The sequence below is a fragment of the Lepidochelys kempii genome, chromosome 11 (genome assembly GCF_965140285.1).
Source record: "Lepidochelys kempii isolate rLepKem1 chromosome 11, rLepKem1.hap1, whole genome shotgun sequence".
Classification (NCBI taxonomy): Eukaryota; Metazoa; Chordata; order Testudines; family Cheloniidae; genus Lepidochelys; species Lepidochelys kempii.
The window spans coordinates 42,682,555-42,698,019 of record NC_136390.1 but is presented as its reverse complement, the minus strand read 5'-3'; the positions used below and the strand labels follow the sequence as shown (position 1 = coordinate 42,698,019).

The window sequence follows — 15,465 nt, the reverse complement described above, 5'->3', positions numbered from 1 at the left end:
CAGGGGTCTGGAACACATGACTTATGAGGAGAGGCTGAGGGAGCTGGGATTGTTTAGCCTGCAGAAGAGAAGAATGAGGGGGGATTTGATAGCTGCTTTCAACTACCTGAAAGGGGGTTCCAAAGAGGATGGCTCTAGACTGTTCTCAATGGTAGCAGATGACAGAACGAGGAGTAATGGTCTCAAGTTGCAGTGGGGGAGGTTTAGATTGGATATTAGGAAAAACTTTTTCACTAAGAGGGTGGTGAAACACTGGAATGCGTTACCTAGGGAGGTGGTAGAATCTCCTTCCTTAGAGGTTTTTAAGGTCAGGCTTGACAAAGCCCTGGCTGGGATGATTTAACTGGGAATTGGTCCTGCTTCGAGCAGGGGGTTGGACTAGATGACCTTCAGGGGTCCCTTCCAACCCTGATATTCTATGATTCTATAATTCTATGAAATTAGTTTCGCATCTCTCCCTGGCTTCCATTATTCCCTCCCTGGATCCTGGGGACTGGTACGCTCAATTTGAGATGCCTACTTCCCTGTATCAATTTTCTAAGGCCACAGAAGGTTCCTCAGGTTCCACACGTGAACCACACGCTCTACCAATTCGCATTACTCCTGTTTGGCCTGTCAGCAGCTCTGCGGGTGTTTACAAAATGCATGGCAGTAGTGGCAGCCTTTCTGAGGAGGTGAGGGGTGCAAGTCTACCCGTACCTGGATGACTGGCTAGTCATCGGCCGGTCCAGGACCATGTAGAATCATAGAATATCAGGGTTGGAAGGGACCTCAGGAGGTCATTTAGTCCAACCCCCTGCTCAAAGCAGGACCAAACCCCAACTAAATCATCCCATCCTCCTCATTGCCCTAGGCCTGCTAATAAATGTACAGAAATCTACCCTCACTCTGTGTAGCGATGCAATGACTCACCGGTGTGGCGCCTCTTTCTGGTCGTCTTTGGAATTAGCTGTCCAGCATACAGAGCACCTCCTAATGTCCGCTGTCTTGCCTGCCACTGGCTCCGTGTCCCTCCCGGACCCCGGTGCCCTTTACCTCGGGGTTCTGCCCCAGCAGTACCTCCACGCTCTGGGTCTCCCCTCCCAGAGGAACCCCCAACCCTCTAAACCCACCTTGCCTCAGTGACCACTGCTAGTCATCATCTAGCCCCTGCTCACTGGGGCAAACTGCAGTCTGTAATGACCACTCATCATTGGCAAAGGGTTAGGACCTGTTGCCTTTTCCTGTTCCCAGGCTGTATCTCTGCAGGCACAGTACCTTTGAAGGCCTTCACCAAGGCCTCCAGCCTGGGGGTTTACCAGGCTGGAGCTCCCCCGCTCCCTTTGCTCTTCCACAGCACTGCTCTGCTTCAGGTACCTGCTCCCAGGCAACTAGCCCTCTCCACTCCAGGGCTATAGTGAGACTCCTCACAGCTCCTGGCCCACATCACTCTTATCAGGGCCAGCTGGGCCCTGACTGAGCTGGCCACACCTGTGGTCAGCTATTCGGTCAGCTTCCCCCAGTTGTTCTCACTCATCTTATTTCAGGAGCGGGGTAACTGCCCTGCTACACTCTGGTACAGAGGATAGAGTTTATTGAAGCGGTGCTCAACTCTACCGAGGCCTGAGCCTTCCGTCCAGAAGGGCGGTTTCAGGTGACTAAGTCCTCTGACAGGGCACCTCAAGGGCCAGTCAATTGCAACTGCCCAGAATTGTCTGAGGCGTTTCGCTCACATGGCCTCCGGTACGTATGTAGTGCAGCATACAAGACTGCTCAGACACCTCCAGGCGTGGCTGGCCTCGGTGTCCTCACCAAACCGTCACCATCTAGGCTCCGTTCTTACAGTACCTTCCTTGGTCCTCACCTCCTTCAACTGGTGGCTGGACCCCACTGGTGGTCTGCACCAGCATTCCATTTTCATGGCCCAAACCATTGATATCCCTGGTCTTGGACACATCAGCACTAGGCTGGGGAGCTCACCTGGGACCCCTCAGGACTCTCAGGACCTTTGTTCTCCGGAAGAGTTCTCACTGCACATCCATGTCAGAGAGCTCAGGGCAGTTTACCTGGCCTGTCAAGTGTTCTTGCCTCACATTACGGGCAAGAGCATGTTGGTTCTTACAGACAACACTGCAGCCTTGTTCTGTTTCAACAGGCAGGGAGGGGCTCGCTCTTTCCCCGGTGTCCCCTATGTCGAGAAGCAGTTCAGCTGTGGGAGTTCTGCATAGCCCACTCAATCTACCTCGAGGCTTCTCACCTTCCAAGAGCACAGAATGAGCTAGCAGATCACTTTAGCAGGTCTTTCTCCAGTCACCAGGAGTGGTCTCTTTGCCCGGATATTGCAAAGGACATTTTCCAGCAGTGGGGGACTTCCCAGGTAGACCTATTTGCAACCAGGCGCAACAGGAAGCGTCACCAGTTCTGTTCCCTTTGAGGTCACAGCCCAGGATTGCTCATGGATGCCTTCCTACTCCCAGGGATAGGTCAACTGTACTATGCTTTCCTTCCTATCCTGCTAGTGCACAAGATTCTGCTCAAGATCAAGCGGGACTAGGTACAGGTCATTCTTATAGCCCCAGCTTGGCCCTATCCACACTGATTCACGATGCTGCTAGGCCTTTCCATGGTGGCTCCAATCCTGCTCCCTCTGCATACAGACCTGATCTTTCAGGACCATGGTCAACTACTTCAACTGAAGCTCAGCTACCTCCAGTTTATGGCCTGGAAGCTCCATGGCTAAATCCCAGAGAGCTGGCTTGCTTGGAGCAGGTTTATTAGGTCATATTAGGTCATAGCAGGAAGCCCTCCACCAGGTCTACTTAACTCTCAAAGTGAAAGCAGTTCTCCATATAGGCTTCTCAATGCGGGGGTCTCACCCATGCAGTCTTTGCTGCAGGACTTTCTTGAATATGTATTACACCTGCAACATCAAGGTTTAGTGATTTCCTCAGTTAAGGTGCACCTTGCATATCTGTTTTCTACCATTGGGTGGATAACCAGTTCATTTTTCAACATGAGATGTCTGTTTCCTCAAGGGCCTAAAAGGACTATACCCCAAGTGTGAGAACACATCCCTCCCTGGGACCTAAACCTGGTCTTATCAAAACTTATGGGTCCCCCGTTTGAACCGTTGGCGACATACCCCTTGTTATACCTTTCATGGAAGGTAGCTTTTTAGTGGCCATTGCTTTGACTAAAAGGGTCTCGGAGATCTGCGCCTCTGTACACGATATCCTTTAAGGATAAGGTGCAGCTATGTCTTCACCCTAGCTTCCTCCTGAAGGTGGTTTTCCAGATTCATAGCAATCAGGCAATATTCCTGCCAGTTTTCTACCTGAAACCATATGCGAATAGGGAAGAACAGTGGCTTCGCACACGGGACATAAGACATGCCCTAGCATTCTATATAGAAAGGACCAAACCATTTCGTAAATCCACCCAACTGTTCATAGTGGTAGCTGAGAGGATGAAAAGTCTCCCCATCTCTGCTCAGAGAATTTGGTCATGGATCACATAGTGCATTCGCACATGTTATGAGCAGGCGGGTATTCCGCCACTAGCTATCCTGACTGCCCACTCCATGAGAGTGCAAGCGTCATCAGCGGCATTCCTAGCATAGTTCCCTATCCGGGACATTTAAAAGCAGCAACTTGGTCGTCTGTGCTTACGTTCTTTGCTCATTACACCATCACTCAGCAGTCTAGGGACAATGTCTGATTCAGTCGAGCTATTTTGCAGTCAGTATGTCCATGAGCTCCAATCCCACCTCCTATGTAACTGCTTGGGAGTCACCTACAGAGGAATTGATGTGTGCAAGCACTCGAAGAAGAAAAAACGGTTACTTACCTTTCTTTAACTGTTCTTTGAGATTTGTTGCACATATCCATTCCACAACCTGACGTCCTACCCCTCTGTATTGGAGTTGGCCAGAAAGAAGGAACTGAGGGGGCATAGGGTTGGCTGGGCCCTTTGTACCAGCGTGGCATAGTATATGAGCAGATGGCCCGAGCTGCCCCAACAGTTACCACTGAGGGAAAAATTACCAGTTACTGTGCTTGGGGCATGCACACACCTCCAGTAGAATGGATATGTGCAACACATCTTGAAGAACAACAGTTATGGAAAGGTAAGTGGTTTTTTTTCTTAATCAAAGTTATTTTCAAGTTTTACTAATACACAAACTTAAATCCATAACTCTCTCTATTTTTTAATTTTCCAATAACTTAAAACAAGCTAAATAACATATTGTTTGCAATTTATTAATGACTGAGCTTGAGAACCATGCCAGATATCTGCCTACAGCAAATATTTATGGTGGAATTTAAAACTTTTAATTAAATATTATATACTATATTCATTCTAGCCACTTCTTTAATACCATTTTTTAGTGCTTTATAGTTGCAAAATGTCCTGGTACACTTCTGCTTTTCATTAACTGTAAAAGGAATTCTGTTTTTGCTATACTCAGTATCTATGTTCAAAATTCCATTTTATAGACATATTATAAAATTATAGCAATTCTTTGGATATTTTAGTGAAAGTAATGTAGTTGTCTCATATCTATATTTAAATTAGCTGTCTCACCATAAATACTTGTAGCTGTTAAAAGGGACCGGGCAGCTATTGGAGAAAACAGTTGGTAAACATTTGCTAGACTCCACAAATCTAAAAAGAAGCTCAAAAATTCTCTAATTCTCCACTGCTTGTATTTCCATTAATCTGGCTTGTCGCATGTTATTGGCAATAGAAGTAAATTTTGCGACAAATGGGAAAGCAAGTCAGGTCACCAGTGAGATAAAATTTTGTGTTACTTTGGGTCTTTTGTGCTGATGCTGCAACCACTTAAACACATGGTTGACATTATTTATGTCCCATTGAGGTCAGTGGGATTATACTAATAAGAGTAAACTTACTTAGGTGGCTGTTCTATAGCTTTTATCTGTTAGCATTATTAGGCCCATATCTACACCTAGAGACTTTCTTCATTTAAAAAAAAAAAATACGAGAAGCGTTTGGCTTCCAGATTGTCAAGAGTTAACCCAGTAACAGTGAATTCAGGGGAAAGAAATTTCTTTCCGTCTGCCAATACCAAAACCGTTAACTGTGAAGAACAGAATGACTTGTAAAGAAAATTGAATGTCAAAGAAATAATTAAACTGTACTTTATGTGAAAACATTAATCAATCCTGCATTTCCATAATAGATCTTCACTTGACAGCCTGGCACAGCTGATCAGCATAGTGGGCAGTAATGACCCATGATTACTTATGTTCTATTTAATAATAAATGTAATAAGTTTGGAGCTTTGCCTTAGCATAGTTTTACAGACTGCATGCTAGGGTTTAATAGTTCATATTTTGTTTAATAGCTAAATGCCCTGCTCAGCTGAATTTTACTGTTGACATCATTAAGCTATTTCTAAAAATAGACTGATTTTATAAAGACTGAAAGTGGTATTGAGCTATTGAACAAAAACAATTGTCTTTCACCAGCGTTAATAAGTAGTTGTCCTAAATTCAAGTATCATACAGTGTTGTGTTAAATTTCACAGGGTTTTTAGAATGAAGACACGAAACAATACATATAGAAATAGGAAGATGAGACTGGATATTCTTTCTGATGTAATTTCTACATGATATATATTTTACTGCATGTTCTCTGTTAGCTTCCCATAAACACACTTCTATACAAATAAAGTCTACTTTAACCTTTCTTGGTACTGTCCAGTATCCTATCTCCTTCTTAAGTTAAACGGTTGTGTATAATTCCTATTGCTACCCTTCATTTTCTTGGTTTTGAACTATTCTATTTTATTATATATGTAGTACAAATGTCTATTACTTGCATCACCTCAATAACATTCAATATTTTCAGTTAAACCGGCAAAGTCTCTTCTTTAATACAAGCTCTTCTACATCAGTTGCTCCACACATGCAATCTTTTAAAACTTGTATTCTTTTTGCTTTTGTGGATGGCTTTCTCAGCCAATATGTTTCCTTGTTAAAAGATCTCAAACATTATATATAATTCTAAGTATTGCCTCTGTGCCTTACAGAAATATTGCAGAATACAGTATTCCTGTAACAATAAAACATACCCTGTTGTCTGTTTTACTATAACTAAGGCTATGATTTAGTCACGGGTATTTTTTAGTAAAAGTCACGGACAGCTCAAGGGCAATAACCAAAAAGTCACGGCCAGTGTGCTCCAGCAGACACTGCTCCTCCTGGCGGTGGGGGATGGCCCAGGGCCCTGCAGATGCTGCTGCTCCTGGCGGGGAGGGGGCATGGCCCGTGAGGAGCTTGCCGCACATTCTTACCCGTTTTTATATAGGGTTTCCTTTAGGATAATCCTTTCACTTTCCCTATAATGTAATCCCTTCTGAATGGCTCCCTCTTTATGGTGACTTGAACAGACACATCACAGATGTTGCCTTTTCACACACACACCCCCAAACCCTTGTGCAACAAAAATGCTTAATCCATTCCATGGACTATATACAAATACATGTAGTCTGGACCTGTTAGCTTTTGGCTCAAACCAACAACAGGCCAGAGAAGTTCTCATGCTGAATCTCATGAGGATTGGAAGTAGAAAGAGAGTATTTTTTGTCTGGGGGAATACAGATATGTTGAAACAAGCTATGAGGAATCTAATAGAGACTTAGTTTTTCTCCACAAATTTTCTTTCTGATAGTATATTTTGAAATCTCTGAATTTAGAAAATGTGTATTTCATCACTATTACTTTGCTCAAGATGTATTTCATATTTAGTTGCATCTAACCAAATATTTGTCCATGTACTTAGCTTCTTGATGTTGTCATGGTATCTGAATACATTAGTGATGTGACAGCTCACCTGCCCGGTGCCATGAATCTAAATTTTCATTTTTTATTACACCAGTTTAAGTATTCCTCCTTTGTTTTCCTTCCATTTTCCTGTTTTCTGTAAAGAATACTATATATGAAGATTTAGGAGAAGAAACCTCAAACTGTTATGTACAGAGCAAAAATATGCCAGGGAATATAGAGGTTGGGTCTAGCTTTATTACACTCTATTCTGATTTCATTACCTTCCAAAACTGGTTTCTAATAATATCCAGATGACTACCCTTACTTGAACTTGTGTGTCATTAGTCTTCATGCTGTATACAACGTAAGTACTTACATATACACTGGTACACTTAAGAATGATTAATTTCATACTTTCATCAAAATCATGTAAGACTAACTTCAAATGCGTGGTATCTGTTAGCACTAAACACTGATAAATATATAGTATATGCCATTGTTAGCTGGTGGTGTTTTTGCATCATCTCACTTGTTAATGATGATGCTAATTTGAGTTAGATACCTCCAGAGTTTTTTAAATTTTATATAAAAGAATCTGACATTTCGTCTTTCACTTTCAAGTCTGCTTAAATATAAAAGTTTTGAGTTATTTTCCATATTTTTATTAGAAAAAAATTAAAAAATTTAAAAACTACGTGGGATTAGGCTATAAAATACTTTTTCAACCATTATCTTTTAAAAACATTCTGGAGTTATGCTGATAATTACCCACCTCGTCTTCTATCTGCCATTAGTATATGGAATTGTTCAGAATTAATTTTCATAAAAATTAGACACACGTGGACAGGAAAAAGCAAAAAGACACAATCTAATGTAGGCTGAATAGTCAACACGTTTAAAATTGCTACATCTTGTTGAGAATATTCTCTGGAGTCAAAATGGCCGTCTCCTAAAAGGAGACCAAACTATTTGTTTGTTTTTGTTTTTTTTTAAACTTATCTTTATATATTAATAAACTACTATTTACATAGGATGTACCCCGAGGAGTGAAAGTAAATTTAAAATCTCGAGCTCTCTCTGCTCCTTCTGCAGCAACATTAAATTCACATACCCTATTCTCAGAACTATTCAGGTATCTTTTGTGCCAATTCAGTAGACAATCACCTATTTACTAGAGCTAGTCAAGAAAAATTTCATGAACATTTTTTGTCTGAATTTCTGACCATTGAAATTGGAGCATTCCACAGGACAATGTCAATTTTGATGAAATTCCACTGAAAACTGGGTAGGTTTCTGATGGAACTCTGTGTGCAAAGCAAGTTTCAAAAGTTGCCTGGTTTCCTACCAACTCGCTTGCTCATCAGCCTGAGCTCCTAGGCTCCTCAGCAGCCTGGCTGGCTGGCTGACAGAGAACCTGAGTCCCAGCACCGGGGTTTCCGGGGTCCAGGGCAACCTGCCATGTGGACTGCCCAGGAGGCAGGACTTATAAAGCTGGGTAGAAAACAGTAATTCCATTTCCCTAAATATTTGAAATTTTGGGGGGTTGTCACAAATAGGAACAATCTTCTAACCTCCAAGCTAATATATACCATATTTGACATAATTTTATCTTCAAGGACCTCTTTCAGACCTAATTTTCTTCTGTTCTTTCCTTTATTCCCCTCTTTTACTGAATATAGTAACACACTGATAAACTGAACAATTTTTTGCTATGTCAAGTTTCATAAGCTACTGTGAGAACATACTCCTCTTTAATATGCATATTTCTATGAAGGATTTTTGTTTGATGCAAAAATTAAGCCATCAAAACTTGCATTGAAAATACATTTTGAAAAGATATGGGAGCAGCAAATATTGACAGGTAACTTAATGTTTTGTAAAAAATTTGATGTTGCTTAAGACAGTTTGTAACTATTTTTAATGTCTAAAATGTCACGCTGTTCTTAATTTTGATTCTTGTCTAATATAATACCAGCTGTTATCAGGCTCTTCATCAGTAGAGTTCAAAGTACTTTACAAAGGAGGGCCAGTATCATTATCCCTTTTTTACAGATTGGGAAACATAGGCATGAAGAGGTGAAATGACTTGCCCAAGGTTACCCAGCAGGCTAGTAACAGTGCCAGGAACAGAATCCAGTTGTTCTGAGTCCCAGTCTAGTGCTCTACTAGGTTACACTGCATCTGAGTGTATCATTATTAATTCTTCTTTCCTACAGTGCGTTTGTTCTCATTCCCATTACTTGATTCTTGCATACTGATTGTTTCCTGTTAATGGCTATAAAAAAAAAATCAGAACATTAATAGATCACTATTCTATTATCATTCCTGTTACATTTTGTAGGGAGGCACTCTTTTATAGAGTCTAAATGTGTTTATAAAAAAATTCATTCCACACTCACTGAGCATATTTGGGGTTATAACATATGTTATAATGTGGATGGTTAAAATTAGGTTTACGTGGTTGAAAGAGAACCTACAAAATCATCCAGAAGAGACGTAAAACAGTCTGATCATGTGAATTGGACTGTGTGTAGAACCTGCAGTCTACTAACTACAAAATGTAATACAATCAATGTAATGGCATATACTATTAAAAAAAATCTTTTTACAAGTAATATCTCTAGTTTAATATTACAGTGTTCTAAAGTCAAAAATAGTTCGGTTTTTTTTTTTTTTTGCCATCTGCAGCCATGGAAATGTGTACTGTGTTTTATTTACCCCTAAATGAGCATTCAAAGATCTTGTAAAATTTAAGACTGTTAATACATACCTCTGAAATGCACATAGTCTGAGCCTGGTAAAGTGCATAACTTTCTTCTCCTTTAGAATGAAGTCACCCTGCTGAGAAATGAAGTGGCACAGCTGAAACAGCTTCTTCTGGCTCATAAAGATTGCCCTGTAACCGCCATGCAGAAGAAATCTGGCTATCAGAGTGAGTAATGTTCCATTACCTATAGCCTGAGGCTGCAACAGTGAAATACTGCCAAAGTGAACTGAGCAACCATTAAAAATGAGAAGTGCAGTTATAATATTTAACATTTAATATATAAAATTCTGCAAGCTTATTGCAAGACAGGAATGAATATATGATATTTTGCAATTATTTTTCTAAATGCTTTCAGTTTAAAAAATGTTGTAGATTATCTGAAGTTTAAAGATAGTTTTGGTTGGTTTTTCTATAAGTATATACCCAAAATTAATACTAAAGGACTCTAAGCTGCAATAGCTGCTTCTAGTATATATGATTAAAGTATTGACAGTATATGGTGAACAATCTCTGTAATGCATCATCTTAGGTAAGATGAAAGGTCCTTGTTTCTTCCATTTCATAATGAGATTTCCATTGAGGGGAGGGTAACAGCTGTCCTTATTTACTAGCACATCCAGGATCAGTCAACCCATTAAAATAATCAGATGCAGGTTCCTGGCTCTTACTGTATGCTGTCCCTGAGATTGTTTTGACTTAAAATAACTGTTGTTTGTCATACGAATTTAAGATGTTTTGAATTTTTAAAATAGGATTCTAATAGTGAAGGGCTTACTGAGAATTCTCAAGTTAAACTGAAATCAGTAAAACTGTAAAATAAAGTTTGTTATTCACTTAATTTTTCACATTTGAAGCATTTTAGAAGTTAATTGTGCTTTTCTTACTTCTAACTTCTTTTTTTGGATATGATGCACAGAGCTAGAACCAGCTGCTGTTGTAGAATAAATGGCCAATTTTGTCCATTGTACACAAATTCGTAACAAATAACTGAGCTGGGAATGCATTAGGCAACATTCATAATATATAACCCACAGCTTTCGTTTTTATGATTTAGTGATATTTCAGGATATTTGTAAATGTGAAGATTGTTTCAGCCATATGTAGCCACTTCATTTTAATTTGCCAGTGTCAGTAATTCGGGAGAATAAAGGAACATTTTGTATTGCATGCAAACAGTTCCTCAGGTGCTTGCGATAAAACTTAATGGCCACCATCTTTACTTGTAGTCATTGTAAGCAGTTTCATCAGAATGGGCAATATTTTTTAATTTAAAAGATTCAGGAGATTTAGCAACTCTCTGTTGCCATATATATTTAGAACACTGATTTTGTCAGTTTGAGCTTATAAATCTTAGTCCTTTGATCTCCAGTCATTTTGACAGGATGGAAAATAGCATCTTGGAGTAAATTGGAACCATATAGAAATATGTTCGGGATTTATATTAACAATGATTGCTGCAGGAATGAAGCCATTATGGCTCCCATCTGACAGAACAACATAATTTCATATAGAAGCTACTAGAAGATACCATTATGCATGCACGGTTTTCCTAAACAGGCTAGGTTTCTTGAATTTTGCTAGTTTGAAGATACATGTGTTTCTGTGGATTTGCATGAAAAATTATTAAACGTATGCATTTTTTAAATAGACTGGCAGATAATTCCAAATTAAGGATTTTTTTCATTAAAATTCTAAAAACTAAATGTTTAGTAATACTGTTGACCTTCATACTTGCAAAAATGCTACAGTATTTATAAATCACTGCAGATCTTGAAGTTCTTAGGCTTGTCTTCATTATAAAAGACAAAGTAAAACTAACTCACTGCTAACCAGAACAGAGAATGTAAAGTTGATAAAATATCTATTTTTGAAAAAAGGAACTACATTTTAAAATAAGTATAAAAAGATGTTCAGAAGGGAACGTGCAGGCATAGTTCACTTAGTATTTTTTTAAAGCCTTTGGCACAGTGCCACACAAAATAATGATCTACAGGATTAGTATAATGAGTAATATGGTATGGGGATGATCTAGGTACATGTAAGTAGATAAAGAATGCGCATACACACCAAACTCATCTCTCTCTGTATAAGTGTTATGTCCAAAGCACTTCACAATATCTCTGAGAGAATTAAATAATATCTTAATTTTACAGATATTGGGGCAACACACACATAAAGTGACTTGTGCAAGACTATATGATGAGTCATAGCAAGTACCAATTAAAATGGTTTTAGTTAATGTTTGTGGTTGTGGCATGAATAGAAAATAACTTCAAATCTTTAAAAAAAAATTAACAAAGTTATGTCCTATGTACATCAGCAGCATGACCATGTTAGCTGAACTTTTTAAAAAGTATTAAATAGTTTCTTATCATCTTGTGTGGTATAAAAGAGGCAGAATTAGAATACTCCTGCAGTGCAAGGTATTGTGTGCTGCTGGGACACAGTTAATTTATATCCTGCGGACATGACTTTAACAATTCGGTCCACAATTTAATGGGGTTTCACTTAAAACGCACTTAAACAGGCAGAAGCAAACAATGGCATTGCAGGATTTTTTGACATTTATTTAGGTATCTTTAAAAGATCTTTTGAACAACTTCTGCTTCACATAGAGTGAAAAACACAAGTACTAGGTCCCTCTTTCTTACTAGCATTTTCCAGTTACTTTAAGTACCTTTCACCTGCTTCTGAGGCGAGAAACCAGAAAAGGCAAAAAGAGAAGTGATTACATTTCATGAGGCTGTTTGGAGGAAACCCTGAAGCAATGTAAGAGTTGTCAGTCAAGTATAAATTCATGTCATTCCCAAGCAGATATGCTACTGGTCAGTTGTTTAGGAAATTTCTTGAACAAGCCCTTAAACAAAATTTTTAAATCGTATGTGTAATCTACAAGAGAAACCTAAACCCTACGTTTTCTATCTATAGTCCCATCTCAGACCCAGTTTCAGGAATACGCTGCTGCAAAGCCTATATAGTCTCTTAAACTTCTTCTTGGTGTGGAGGATGGGGAGAAATGAGGGAGGATGAATAATCTTGAAGGGGCAAAGGGTAGTTGGAGAATTGTAGGTGTGAGGACATTACTTCTCTTTGTTAGTAAAGATTCAGGAAGCTTCCAGAACGCTAGATGATCACATTTGAATAAAACTTAATAAAAATAGGGATTGTAATTGAGTCATGATTGAATCAAACATTTTTTGATTCCTGCTCTAGTTAATTGTAAAGAAACAATTGGGGTCCCGCCATTACAATAATTATGTAAATCCATTGCCTACAAATTGTTCAGGATAAGTCAACCCTTTCTGTGATTTAGCCACCACCCTAGAGAATTTTCTAGCTACTGTAGAATTGCCTAGATGTTGACCTACATATTCCCATAGTCCCCTTGCGCCCTCAGTATCTGCTTTTATCTCTGGAGACTTCATCTTCAGTATTGCACTCTGCACTTGACTCTGTCCGTTCTGTGCATTTGCACCAACCTTATGTAAGCTGTCACAACTGTGTGAATAACTGATTTTTTCGGTTTGCTGGCATTTCCAGAAAAAAAAAGCAGCAAATGAAAAATTCGAAGGAAAAAAAAATTGGAAAGAGTGAAGTGTTTTGTTTGACCCAAAACATTTCACTTTTGAGCTTTATCTTTTAAAAATAAAATTGAAGGAAATCTAAAACAAAGTCATTTCAAATAGAAAAATCACAATTTTCATTTAGAAAATATGAAAATGTTGGTTTATATTTTCAGATTTTTTTTTAAAGAATTTTTCAACTAAAACAATATAGCAAAATTCACACATTCACTAAATGTTTTGATTGACCCAAATCTCCAGGTTTGGTCAAAAAACTTCAACCAGCTCTAGTCAGACTACACCTTTGGCAGAAAGTGTTGGCAATTTTTTCCCATTTGGATGTCTGACGAGTGTGTAGCAATACTTTTTAGTGTACCCAGAAGGCATTCGCCCATACTTCAAAGCTTGTTGTAAATTTCTTCAAAATACCCTACTTCCAACACATTCTAGTCTACGTGGTAGCCCACTTCCAAAGTGCGTGGGCAGAGCCCTCCTATCTATGAAGAAGACAGTCAAAATGAAGCAAGCCTTACAAGAATTGTGAAGTCACCAAGACTGCAGTTTTTCCTGAGTTTTAGTTAGAACCCATCAAGACCACTGAATTTGGACAAATTTACTCTGTCAATGCCACTCTGTCATGGTGGCTTCCAGATTTAACTGTTCCTACATTTGGATCTCAAGATGCTGGCCCTGACAGCTGGGCACATAAAAGGTTAATTGTTCAATAGCTGTGTCAGAATGCAATTCTATCTTTTTTTTTATACCCTGGGAAATTTCCCACCTCCATTTCTGGCTTCAGATTTAGGAAAAAAAGTTTCCTTTGGTGTCAAGTAGTTCTCTAAGTGCACTATATTTCCACTGAGTAGAATTTTTTGCTCTTCAAAGGGAAGTTCTTAATTCCAGCCTTTGTCTGCGGGTGATATGAAGGACTCACCAGGCAGGGGACTCTGAAGTGTGAGCAGCAGAAGGAGCTGGTGTATAGGTTGAGGAGTTTCTGGGACTTTCAGTATTTTCAGTCAATGGGTGGAGCAGTAACAGCAGCACCTGACAGGGGAAGAAGAGGTTTGTCAGCTGGGAGTCCCCATTGTACATCCTTTTCTCCAGTGATGCCCCATCCACTACCTCCTTAGTCTCTCCAAGAAAGAAGGGACACTTCACAGCTCTCCTGTCAGTTTCATAAAATGTTGTTGTTTTTTAAATCTCTTCATTTTGTAAAATACAGGAAATTGCATTGAAGTTTCCATTATTTTTCAGGGACAAATCTCTAACCTCTTTGCATCTCTCTTTTTATTTGGTTTTACATCAATAGAGGTTTGTATACTGCTTGAAATGGGGTATGGAATACCAAGGATGTGACCATTACCAAATGGTGCACGCTGAATGAATAAACTCTCTCTCTCTCCCACCCTTCCTCCCTCCCTGCTCCCCACCATGGGTGGCTACAGCCCTGTTTAGGGACTTGAACAGCTTTTGAAGCCATTTGTTCTATCTCCTTTTTCTTTATCTTGCTGCATTCCCTTGCCACATGATCTTTTGAGATGTGTGAAAACAGCCACCAGTCAGTGAGCTTCCCCTCCTATCCTGATACCATTTCTGTCTCCTTTGATGTTTGAAGCATCCATTTAAAAAAAAAGAACAAAGTCCACAAAAACATGCTATCTAAATTAATAGGGATTTTGTAGCAGTCTGTTCCAAAGGGTCAGCACTGCACTCTTGAAATAGGACTCATTCCATAAAAAAACACCGTAATAGAGATTCAAACTAAATGTCTATCCCAAATTTAAAAAAAAAAAAAAGTAAGACCAAAAAAATGCCACCATGGATAAAGAGTGGAGAGTAAAAGTGGTGAGAAGCAAAAAGGCGCAGTTTAAAACCTGGAAGTCAGATCCTACTGAGGAAAATAGGAAGGCGCATAAACATTGGCAAGTCAAATGTAAAAATATAACATGTGAGGCCGAGAAAGAATTTGAAGAGAAACTAGCTAAGGACACAAAAACTAACATTACCCTATTTGTTTAAATACATCAGAAGCAGGAAGTCTGCCAGAGTAAGTGGGACTACTGGACGATTGAGGTGCTAAAGGAGCACTCAAGGAAGACAAGGCCATTGTGGAGAAGCTAAATGAATTCTCTGCATTGGTTTTCACTGCAGAGGAGATCCCCACACTCAAGCCATTCTTTTTAGGTGACAAGTAAGAGGAACTGTGCTTGACTGAGGTGTCAGTATAGCAGGTTTTAGATCACCTTGATAAATTAAACCATGTTAAGTCACCAGGACCAAATGGTATTCACCTAGAATTCTGAAAGAACTCAAATATGAAATTGCAGAACTGCTAGCTCTGGTATGTAACCTATTGCTTAAATCA

At 39.4% G+C, this 15,465-nt stretch overlaps 1 protein-coding gene across 5 annotated transcripts in view; it reads left to right on the top strand.

Moving 5' to 3' along the window:
* Positions 1–15,465, top strand: part of ATF2 (activating transcription factor 2) — a 97,063-nt gene that overhangs the window by 75,014 nt on the left and 6,584 nt on the right. For 2 of the 5 annotated variants that reach the window (XR_013634412.1, XR_012154299.1), the window contains one exon: positions 5,531–5,691. Coding sequence is in view for 3 of the 5 variants with exons in the window: in XM_073305924.1 (XP_073162025.1) it covers positions 9,597–9,710 (114 nt within the window). In the remaining 2 variants the exon portion in view is untranslated. Of the gene's footprint in view, positions 1–5,530; positions 5,692–9,596; positions 9,711–15,465 lie in introns of those variants that run through there. The other 3 variants (XM_073305922.2, XM_073305923.2, XM_073305924.1) reach the window with 2 other exon arrangements.